Source organism: Panthera pardus, unplaced genomic scaffold, assembly GCF_024362965.1.
Source record: "Panthera pardus isolate Hobbes unplaced genomic scaffold, ASM2436296v1 HiC_scaffold_7, whole genome shotgun sequence".
Lineage (NCBI taxonomy): Eukaryota > Metazoa > Chordata > Mammalia > Carnivora > Felidae > Panthera > Panthera pardus.
The window spans coordinates 17208710-17220967 of NW_026527002.1; the positions used below are offsets into that span (position 1 = coordinate 17208710).

A 12258-nucleotide genomic window follows, 5' to 3' on the forward strand; every position below is an offset into this window, starting at 1 on the left:
ACAGTGTTATATTAATTTCAGGTGTACAATTCAACAATTCTCTACATTACTCAGTGCTCACCATGGTAAGTGAACTCTGATCCCCTTCACCTATTTCACCCATCTCCCCACCCATCTCCTCTTTGGTAACCATCAGTTTATTCTCTGTAGTTAAGAGTCTGGTTTTTGGTTTCTCTCTCTCTCTTTTTTTTTCCATTTGCTCCTTTGTTTCTTAAATTCCATGAGTGAAATCATATGGTATTTGTCTTTCTCTGACTGACTTATTTTGCTTAGTATTATACTCTCTAGCTCCATTCATGTTGTTGCAAATGGCAAGATTTCATTCTTTCTTATGGCTGAATAATATTCCATTGTATATATACACCACATCTTTATTCATCTACCAATGGACACTTTGGCTGCTTCCATAATTTGGCTATTGTAAATAATGCTACAATAAACATAAGGATGCTTTTACCCCTTTGAATGAGTGTTTCTCTATTTTGTATATGTTTACTGGATTGTAGGGTGGTTCTTTTTTTAACTTTTTGAGAAACATCCATACAGTATTCCATGTTAGCTGCACCAGTTTGTTTTCCCACCAACGTGCACAAGAGTTCCTTTTTGTTGACATCTTTGCCAACACTTGTTGTTTCTTGTGTTTTTTATTTTAGCCATTCTGACAGGTGTGAGGTGATACCTCATTGTTGTTTCGATTTGCATTTCCCTGGTGATGAGTAATGTTGAGCATCTTTTCATGTGTCTATTGGTCATCTGTATGTCTTCTTTGGAGAAATGTCTGTTCATATCTTCTACCCGTTTTTTAATTGGATCATTTGTTTTTTTGGTGTTGACTTGTGTAAGTTCTTTATATATTTTGGATGCCAAACATTTATTGGATATATCATTTGCAAATATCTTCTCCCATTCAGTTGGTTGTCTTTTACTTTTGTTGTTTCCTTTGCTGTGCAGAGCTTTTTTTTTTTTTTTAATGTTTGTGGTAAAAACAGTTAACATGAGATCTACCTCGTTAATGAATTCTTAAGTATACAATACATTGTTTTTGATCATAGGTGCGATAGATAATGTAAATCTCCAGAGCTTATTCATCTTGCTTAAGGCCCCTTGATTAGTAGCTCCCCATTTCCTCCTTACCCCAGCCTCTAGCAACCACCTTTCTACTCTTTGATTCTATGAATTTGACTGTTTTAGATACCTCATATAGGTGGGATCATGCAGTATTTTGTCTTTCTGTGACTGACTTATTTTATTTAACATAATGTCCTCAAGGTTCATTCATTTTGACACATGTTGTAGAATTTCCTTCTTTTTAAATGCTGAATAGTATTTTATTGTATGTATATACCATGTTTTCTTTATCCATTCATCTGTCAACGGACATTTAAGTTGTTTTTACATCTTGGCTCTTGTGAATAGTGCTGTAGCAAACACAGGAGTGCTAATGTCTCTTCACGATCTTAATTTCAGTTCTTTTGGATGAATACAGAAAACTGGAATTGCTAGATCATATGATAGTTCTACTTTTAAATTTTGATGCACTACCATACTATCTTTCATAGTGGCTGCAGCATTTTGCATCCCCATGAACAGTGTGCAAGGGTTCAAATTTCTCTATATCCTCACCAACTCTTGTTGTCTTTTGTTTTTTTGATAATAGCCATCTGATAGGTGTGTGGTGATACCTCATTGTGGTTTTGATTTGCGTTTCCATGTTGATTAATGACATTCAGCATTTAAAAAATATACCTTTAGGGGCGCCTAGGTGGCTCAGTAGGTTAAGCATCCGACTTCGGCTTAGGTCATGATCTAGCGGTTTGTGAGTTCGAGCCCCACGTTGGGCTCTGTGCTAACAACTCAGAGCCTGGAGCCTGCTTCAGATTCTGTGTCTTCCTCTCTCTCTGTCCATCCTCTGCTCACGCTCTGTCTCTCTCTCCTTCAAAAATAAATAAACGTTAAAAAAATTTTTTTTAAATATACCTTTAGGCCATTTGGGGATATGCTTGTTTGAGTCCCTAGCCCATTTTTAAATGTGGTTGTTAGTTTTTTTTGCTGTTGAGTTGTAGCAGTTCTATATATTTTGGAACTTAACCCCATATCAAATGTATAGTTTGCAAGTATTTTCTACCGTTCTGTAGGTTTTCTTTTCACTCCATTATTTCCTTTGCCAAGCATGAGCTTTTTCATTCAATGTACTTCCTATCACTTGTTTGTTTTTGTTTTTGTTGCTTGTGTTTTTTGGTGTCATATCCATGAAATCATTGCCAAGACCAATGTCATGAAGCATTTCTCCTATTTTTTCTTCTAGAGTTTTATAGTTTCAGGTCTTATGTTTAAGTCTTTAATCCATTTTGAGTAGATTTTTGTGTATAGTATAAGTGTTCTTTTGTGTGTGGATATCCAGTTTTCTTAACAATTCAGTATCCTTTGCCTACTGTGTATTCTTGGCACCCTTGTTGAAAATCAGTTGACCATTTATAGATGGATTTATTTTTGAGTTTTATATTCCATTCCCTATATCTGTATGGCTGTTTTATGCCAGTTTTGATTACTGTATCTTGTAATACATTTTGAAATCAGGAAGTGTGATGCCTCCAGCTTTGTTCTTTTTTCTCAAGGTTGATTTGGCTATTTGTAGTCCTGTATCGTTCCATATATATTTTAGAGTTGTTCTTTTCAGTTCTGTGAAAATGCCATTAAGATATTGATAGGGGTTATACTGAATCTGTCAACTGCTTTGGGTATTATAAACATTTTAATAATATTAAATTTTCCATTTCATGAACACAGGATGTCTTTCCATTCATTTTTGTGTTAATTTCTTTCATTAGTGTTTTGTAGTTTTCAGTATACAGTTCTTTCATCTTTTTATTTTTCTTACCTTCCTAGTTAAATTTACTTGTAGGTGCTTTATTCTTTTTTGTGCTATTGTAAATAAGATTGTTTTCTTAATTTACTTTTCAGATAGTTTGTTGTTACTGTATCTATATGGCTTTAACGATTGCTTTTTTAAGTTAGTGGTCACACTAGATTATGAAGAAATTAATGAGGATTTTATTGAGAAAATCAGATGTGAGGGTAATTAAAAATTTTTTTAATGTTTATTTTTGAGAGAGAGAGAGAGAGAGAGAGAGCAAGTGAGTGAGGGAGGGGCAGAGAGAAAGGGAGACACAGAATTTGAAGCAGGCTCCAGGCTCCGAGCTGTCAGCACAGAGCCCGATGTGTGGCTTGAACCCACCAACCGTGAGATAATGACCTGATCTGAAGTCTGACGCTTAACCGACTGAGCCACCCAGGTGCCCGACAGTGTAATTTTTTTAAAGTATAAATTTTAGGGCACATTATAATCGTTATTTTGTTGAATTTTATTGGAGAAGTTAAAAACAGATTAACCTAATTATTTCTGAAGTAGGAAGAGTTTTTTAAAAATCTATTAAGATGGAGAAAACTGCATTATTTTTAGAATAGGTTCAATTTTTGGGTGAGGACTGGTATTGAATTTTGTGAGTATTTCAATATTAAGAAAGTACTTTGGCATCTTTGGTATAAAACTGAAAACACGTAAAATACTGGAATTTTTATCCTGGATCTGGTTCTGCCCTTCAAAACCAGCCAGGGATCGATGGAGGAGAAGAAATGTTTCCTGTCCATTTTATAGGTTTCAGACCTTGAAAAATTCACATTGCCAGCACAGTATCATCACTTACGAGTATACTGTCAGTTCAGAAAGTCCCATTCTTCAAAATGATTTCCCATAGTTCATATTCAGTGGACATGATACGGCAAAATCATCAGAGATCCATGCCTTTCCATCTCTGCTTCTACTCACCTCAACCTCCTTGTTCTAGATTGTCAGAGCTCCTAGGATGTGGTATCCATGCATAAAGCCTCACTACAGTATTCTAGTTTCCCTTTCCATATTCCCCTGGCCTAACCCCTTTCTATGATCCCATCCCATTAGCTGTGAAATGAGGACTGTTGGCATTCAAACACTATCATGGAACAGAGGTAGAGGCTTATTCCAATGTTGTGGACTGTAGAATCTGTGAAGAATGAATTCTAGGATGCTCCCAAATGTGATAAAGATAATTGTGGGGCACCTGGGTTGCTCAGTTGGTTAAGCATCCAATTTCAGCTCAGGTCATGATCTCATAGTCTGTGAGTTCGAGCCCCGCGTCGGGCTCTATGCTGACAGCTCGAAGCCTGGAACCTGCTTCGGATTCTGTGTCTCCCTCTCTCTGACCCTCCCCCGTTCATGCTGTGTCTCTGTCTCAAAAATAAATAAACATTAAAAAAAAAAAAGATAATTGTTACATGTTACACTTGGCTACATTTAGTTGAATTAGTTAGGCAAGGGAGGTTGACCTGTCCTTTGTAATATATGTAAACTTGGGGTGCCCAGGTGGCTCAGTGGTTAAGTGTCTGACTTGGCCTCACATCATGATCTCACGGTTCATGAGTTCAAGCCCCACATTGGGCTCTGTGGTGATGGCTCAGAGCCTGGAGCCTGCTTTGGATTCTGTCTCTCCCACTTTCTCTGCCCTCCCCTGCTTGCGCACATGTGCACACACACTCTCTCTCTCTAGAATAAAACATTAAAAAAAAAAGAAAATGTAATGTAGAAAACAGTAAGCATATTATAATCAAATTCAAGTCAAATTCAAGTGGTGGGGCATGTACATAAGAAAGGGGACAGGCTACAGAGTATAGACCACAGATATGGTTGTCATACATTTTTATTTTTTATCCTGATGGAAAATGTGATTTTTGCACTGCTGCTAAACAAATGTACTAGTGACTTAGGTTTCACAATTTATGTAGCTGATTGTTGTTTCACCATTTACATAATTAAATCATGTACTTTTGCCAGATATAAAATTATACATTTTCCTCCACCCTCATGGCTCTGTTTTCATACTGACACATTCAGACTCAACGTGAACTGCTTTTGTTGATAGTAGCCACCATTTTCATATGTAAACATTGCAGGTGGAATTTCTTAGGAATTGTAAATAAGTTTAAAAAAAAAACCCAAATCTTAAGCAAAGAATCTAAACAAAAGTTTCTTATTTCTTGGGGTTTTTTGTGTTGAGTAGAACATTCCCTTTGCTAGTAGAAGTGGTCAACGAATGAATGACAGTCTGCTTACTTATGTATGAGTTACTTGCATCCTCGTTTTTACTGTTCTTTTTCTTGCTGATTTTCTTGGCATCTTTGGATGCTTTCCAATTTATTAGGAATTGTCTTTCCATATTTTTAATTTCTTTTCCATCAAGAAATTCTAGAGAAAAATACATATGTTAAAAAATACAGTATTTAAATATATAGGTAATATATTTAAATTATATCTGAACTTAAATTATACCATAAGTTGAAGTAATTTCTTTTAAAAATACCTTATTTGCACATCTTTGTTCTTGTTGAGCTTTTATTTATTTTTAATTATTTTTTTCTGATTTCAAAAAAAATATGTGCTGATTATAAACAACTTAAACACAGTGGAAAAAAACATAAAAAGACTGTGATTACTACCCATACCTCTCCTTCCCATCACTGACAAAGATAATCACTGTAAACAATTTGATGTATGGTTTCCCTTCTGGGGTCTTATATAAACTATATTGTTGTTTTTGAAAACAAAAATGTTGTCATATTCAACAAAAATTAGATGCTATCTATTCATTTCCATATTATGGTTATTATTCTTAGGAAAAAGCAAAATATATTTTATGTTAAAGTGAATAAGAAGTTTTATACATTTAGCCTGGTATTTTAAAAGCACATATATTAATAATGCTTACTATATTCTAGGATATAAATATAATAGGAACAACCCACAAATCTAGCTTCTTGGTTCTATGAAGATTTCAACTACATTTATATCTTGTTCCCCTAAAAAAGTTATGAAAATTGAGCATCTTAAATTACACAAAAAATTTTTTGTAAGCTGTAAGATATTTGGAAAATACAAAAGTGGAAAAAGAAAAAAATTAATATTGCCTATATCTACAACCAGAAATAATCACTAAAGGCCACTAACAGTATATTTTTAACATTTTTTGTTTTCTGTTTATGTGTCCATGTATGTGTATATGTGTGTGTATACTATATAAAATTGGAACTCTATGCAGTATTACATTCTAATTTTCAATATTGTATTGTGATCGTTTTACCAAGTCTTTCTTTAAACACAATTTTTAATGGCTGACAGTATTCCATTATATATGTATACATAATACATATATTATAAAATATTAAACTATTCCCTTATAGGATATTTTGTGTTACATGTAATCACATGAATACAGGTGGCCTTCACCTGATAAAAAGACTGTCTTTTCTATATAGTAGTTTTTGGGCCTTTATTTTGTTTGTTTATTTATTTTGAGAGAGAGAGTGAACAGGGAGGGGCAGAGAGAGAGAGAGAGGGAGAGAGAGAATCCTAAGCAGGCTCCACACTGTCAGTGCAGAGTCAGATGCAGGGCTCCCTCCCATGAACTGTGAGATCATGACCTGAGCCGAATCGAGTCAGAAGCTCAACTGACTGAGCCACCCAGGCACCCTCTATATGGTAGTTTTTTAAATTAAATATATCTTTTCTCTTATCATCCATGTAATGTCTTCCACTGGATTCCAGAGTGAGAAAAGAATGTAGTAAAAAATTTTAAATCAGGGGCACCAGGGTGGCTCAGTTTGTTAAGCATCTGACTTCAGCTCAGGTCATGATCTCATGGTTCATGAGTTCGAGCCCCTCATCAGGCTCTGTGCTGACAGCTCAGAGCCTGAAGCCTGCTTCAGAATCCGTGACTCCCTCTCTTTCTTTCCCCCTCCCCAGATCATGCTGTCTCTCAAAAAATAAATAAATGTTAAAAGAAAATTTTTTTAAATAAAAAAATTTTGAAATCATATTCTTATAGAGAAAATGACAGTAACCTGATAAAATATTGATTACACTACTGAAAATATTAACATTGCCACTTAAATATGACTCATAATATTGTTAGACCCTATGTACAAAATAAAGTGATGAAACTGGAAATATAAAGAGCCACAAACCTTAGAAGTACAATTGTTTACAATTGCCTTATGTACTTATTTTAACTGAAATTAATACTCTCCAAATTATAATGTAAAAAATTGGTTAAAAGTTCTATTGTCAAGCATCTTAGTATTTAGCACTTTACATTAACAGTTATTATTTTATGCTTAGTTTTCCCAACCACTTGGATTTATTGATATCTTTTTAAGATTTGTTTAATTGTATAATTTGTTAGTGTATTTTTGGATGTGATATATGTAAATCAATACATATTTTTAAAACATCTATTATAAAGATAAAGAATGAAAAATCCAAGTCCTTTACCATGATCCCTTTTTCCTCATGTTAGTGTTCCAGACAGAGCTGAGTAGTGACTAGGAGACTATGCCTCAGTAAGCCTTATTTCATCTTTTAGCAAATGATCATGTAGAGGTGGTTCAGGAGGGGAAGCCAGGTAATGGACATAAGATCAGAGACCTATGAGATTTGTTTTAATGAGTTGTTCTTAACATAAAATTTGTTTCCACTCATGCTAAGTACGTTGCTTGTCATTCTGTTTAGTGAGGACTGGGTTACTTACAAAGCATGAAATGCCTCCCCACAGTCCTTACTGGGACACATCAAACCAGGTCCTCAATTCACTTTCTATATTTTGGTTTTGTATTTAGGAAGAAAGGACATGAAAATAAGACAAGTTAGAATCAGAGAAGAGACTGAAAAGACGTATAGTGAAGTGTTAACAGCATATTTATGGTGGGATTATGAATGATACTCATTTTCTTTTCTATATTATCTGCATTTCTATAAGAAATGTATATTTTTATACAAAATGTGTATGGATTTTATAATCACAAAATATGTTTTAGAAAGTATTTATTAAAAAATATTTTGACTAAGTCCTGTTTATTTGGAAATCAGTACCTTATCTCCACATCTTTTACTGCATCACCTATAGTACTATATCATGAGAAGAGTTTCCAGAAATGGTTCCATTAACATTGGAAGGTTCTTAATCATCTAACATTAGTTGTATTTACTCTGCTTCCTAAGGAAAGTGGAGTAATACAATTGTATGTGGTAGGCAGGGAGGGAAGGAGATGGGAGAGTTGGGGGAAGGTGCACTGCAGATTCATTTGCATGACTTATAAAAAATACACATGACTGTTCTCCCAGTGTATTCTGTTTCCTTCCCTTGACTGGTGGGGTCAAGGGCGGTGGACAGGGTGTGACCCTTGGATATGTATTTTGAAAAATCTTGGATTTTTCTGATACACCCTCTGTCAGCTCCTCCCTACCCCCAAGAGAATTGCTGCACTAGCATCATGATTAATCAACGTTTACTACAGCTATGTGCTTTGAAGTGGTTTTCCCATACATTACTTTTTATACTCGAGTATAGCATGTCATAGAAGTTCAGATATAGGAAACCTCACAAATGTCCTTTGTGAGAAAGCAGTCCTTATCTCTCTGATGTTGTATAACGTGGTTCCTATTGAGAAGCTATGGTCCATTACCCCCAATATAGTGCACAATCAGGATGTTATTGTTTCTAAGGATCTCATAAAGGGACTCCCTACCTTGCTCTCCTTTCAAATGAAGGGAACACTTGTACGTTCCTAGGACAATTTTCAAGCAATGAAAATTTTGATTAATTTTGTCTACAGTTCCAAGTGCTAAAGAATCTCTTGGGATCTTCAGAGGATTTGTGGCAATGAGAATTTGGCAAAAGGTCAGCAAGTTCTACACATTTATGATTAACCATTTTTCTTGGTAACAGCTACATTTTCTTTTTAAAGAAAGGGCATGTGGTGTCTTAATTATTTCTGAACAGAAGATATTTTTCATGTTTTATTTCTCAATTTTAACTTTTGCTTTTATTTATTGAATTTAAAGTTGACTATTTTTATAGATTTAGACATATTTGTATTTCGCAAGGTTTTGTGTTAAAATAACTAAAAAGTTAACCAGGTCTCTTTCTCTAAGAAAATTATATTAATATATATAAATGTGTACCCAGTGATTTGGACACCAGTATCAGTCTGTCTCTGTATTTGGGTTTGAGACAAACAGGATTTCCATTTAGATCCATTTTCCACAGCTTCATCAACTTGTTCAGTAAAAATTCCAAATCCTATAATTAGAAAAGAAAAGCAAGGCACAAGTATATCATAATCATCAGTATTTCTTTTATATTAGTTAACTTTTTATTTTTTTATATTAAAATTTTTTTTTTGTTTTTTATTTATTTTTTGAGAGAGACAGAGAGACAGAGAGCAAGCGGGGGAAGGACAGAAAGAGAGGGAGACACAGAATCGGAAGCAAGCTCTGGGCTCTGAGCTGTCAGCACAGAGCCCGACGTGGGGTTCGAACTCGTGAACTGCAAGATCATGACCTGCGCTGAAGGCAGATGCTTTTTTTTTTTTTTTTAATTTTTTTAACGTTTATTTTTGAGACAGAGAGAGACAGAGCATGAACGGGGGAGGGTCAGAGAGAGGGAGACACAGAGTCTGAAACAGGCTCCAGGCTCTGAGCTGTCAGCACAGAGCCGGACGCGGGGCTCGAACTCACGGACCGCGAGATCATGACCTGAGCTGAAGTCGGCCGCTTAACCGACTGAGCCACCCAGGCGCCCCTGAAGTCAGATGCTTAAATGACTGAGCCACCCAAGTGCCCTGGAAAAATTTCTTTTGATAAGGCTGTATTTTATTCTTTAGATTTTAGAAAATTGTTTTTTTTACTATGAGCTTGTAAGAACAATTCCTTTCCACATGTTAAAAATCCCCACAGGGGGCACCTGGCTGGTCAGTTGGTAAAGTACGTGACTCTTGATCTTGGGGTAGTGAGTTCAAGCCCCGTTTTGGGCATAGAGCTTACATGAAAAAAAAATCCTCACAAAACTCTGTGATATCATGAAGGTAACAAATTTGGAACATCCAGATATGTGCCTCTGTCTACATGAAGAAAGGATATTTTAGGGGAATAATTACAAGGACAGTTGGGGTCTAGGATCCAGTGCAGAGTGATTGGTGGGTCTCTTAGTCTTCCTGAGACCAATGTTTTTCTACATAAAATGGTAAAAATATTTCCAATTCTACCTACTTCATTATTCAACAGAATACTTACTGAATCATGGGCTAAGTTCTGTACCAGACTCTGAGGTATCTAAATATATAGTTTGTGAAAAATATATAGGAATTTAAAAAAATACAGACAACCCCAACCTTTCTGGCACTGTTGCTTACTGTATAACCTTAGTCAAATCTGTGTCCTCGTTTATAAAGTGCGAATAGTTAGGGTTATTTGTTGTGGCATATAAAGTGTCTGGAACAAAGAAGGGAAGTAATAAATATGTTGGTTTTCTTTTTGTCTGCCCTACCACTCCTTGGCTTATAACCTTTCTCTTAATTTTGGTCAATAAAGAGCAAAAACTGTTGTAAGGAAGAATAAGCTCCTGACTCACCGATGAGTAGTTGACTTCTTATAATAAGGATCTCTTCAGAAGTTGTAACTTCGTCCTTCAGTCTTGGGCCCTGGATTATGCCCTGTCCACAGTATTTGTTCAACAGCCTTTGATACAGCCACGATTATTTTATGTGAGAGTTTCACTGTATTTCTCTTAGCCTAAAAACTTCTAAGGAAGGAATTGTGTAATGTATTTTTGTAGTGTTGAATATGATGCCCATCGTCCCAAAAGTTAATAATAAGAGAACTTTAAATTTAATAGATAAAGAGAGTCCTGTAGAGTTTAGTTAATTGTTCCTCACTTGATAAATGACCCTCAACATACTCCCTCCAGTGTATGTTTATTTAAGACTAAACTAATCCTATGCTGAAATATGATTACCCTTTGGATACGCTCTGGTAGTTCATTGCCTTCCTGTCTTTAATAAAATGCTTTCACTTTCCGGCCCTTCAGTGTTACTAAAGGGAGCAGACATTCTTCTGGACAGTCTCTGTTTGATAAATGATCATGTCATGCTATCACTTAGAGGTATGCTGCAAAATACTGAGGAGCTGATTCTATTTCTAATGCAGGGCTGGTGCCCAAGCTTCTGTATAGGCGCTTGCAGGAACTGGCAGTGCTTGCTCTACAATTAATGATGGCCACTGATGAACCTGTATTTGACCAGCATGCAATCTTTATTGGAAATGTCTGGTCCAACTGTCCTAACTAAATCTAAAGACAGCCATTTGTCATCCCCCTGACTGCTTGTCATCATCTGCCTGGGAAAATCTATAATTTTTGGCTTGTTTCTGACTAAACTGTAGAGTGAATAAATTTATCTTTGGGTTACTCTGCTTGTCAGGATCAATATTGAGCAGAGGTTGAATAAATTAGAAACTGGAAAAACATGACAGGCCATAGTGGTTTGTTCGTTTGTGTCTTATAAATCAGATATTTAGTTTATCTAAGAGGCAAGCACATCAAATTCTTTATTTCCACCACTCATTCTGAAGATGCTTTACCTCATGATAAATGGTCCTCAGAAAACCAATGAAGTAAATCACTAATATATCTGATTGTGAGATGAACTTTTCAGATCATTTTATTGATTTAGCAAACTTTGCAGACATAAAAACTATAGGTAAAGATTTTTTATGTTATTGTTCTTTCAAGTTTTTATCCATTTTTGCAACCATGATATTTATTTGACTTAATATATCATCAAAGTTTATAACATTGGCCCTAGTGAAGTTCATGGCTTATCAAGCTACTTATAGAAATGGAAGTTTTATTGTAAATGGCCAGTGAGTATTTAAAATTTTAATCCATTTAAGCGTACTTATTTAAAGGAATTACAGGAAGAAATGCAAAGAAATGTTAACCAAAAGTAAATGTCATTAAAAAATTTTTTTTAATGTTTATTTTTGAGACAATGCGAGAGACAGAGTGCAAGCAGCAGAGGGGCAGACAGAGGGAGACACAGAATCTGAAGCGGGCTCCAGGCTCTGAGCTGTCAGCCCAGAGCCTGACAGGGGGCTCTAACTCACGAACCCTGAGATCATGACCTGAGCTGAAGTTGGACGCTTAACCGACTAAGCCACTCAGGCACCCCACCAAAAGTAAATGTCACTAAAACAAAATTTTTTAAAAAAATTTTTTAATGTTTATTTATTTTTGGGACAGAGAGAGACAGAGCATGAACAGGGGAGGGGCAGAGAGAGAGGGAGACACAGAATCGGAAGCAGGCTCCAGGCTCTGAGCCATCAGCCCAGAGCCC

The 12258-nt window shown here is 35.6% G+C and overlaps 1 protein-coding gene across 4 annotated transcripts in view; it reads right to left on the reverse strand.

The window, feature by feature from the left end:
• Positions 1 to 12258, reverse strand: part of PPP1R42 (protein phosphatase 1 regulatory subunit 42) — a 52631-nt gene that overhangs the window by 8991 nt on the left and 31382 nt on the right. For 3 of the 4 annotated variants that reach the window (XR_008419910.1, XM_019453214.2, XM_019453215.2), the window contains exons 6-7: positions 9050 to 9167; positions 5147 to 5278 (exon numbers count right to left, since the gene is read on the reverse strand). Coding sequence is in view for 3 of the 4 variants with exons in the window: in XM_019453214.2 (XP_019308759.1) it covers positions 5147 to 5278; positions 9050 to 9167 (250 nt within the window). In the remaining variant the exon portion in view is untranslated. Of the gene's footprint in view, positions 1 to 209; positions 1934 to 5146; positions 5279 to 9049; positions 9168 to 12258 lie in introns of those variants that run through there. The other variant, XM_053896149.1, reaches the window with a different exon arrangement.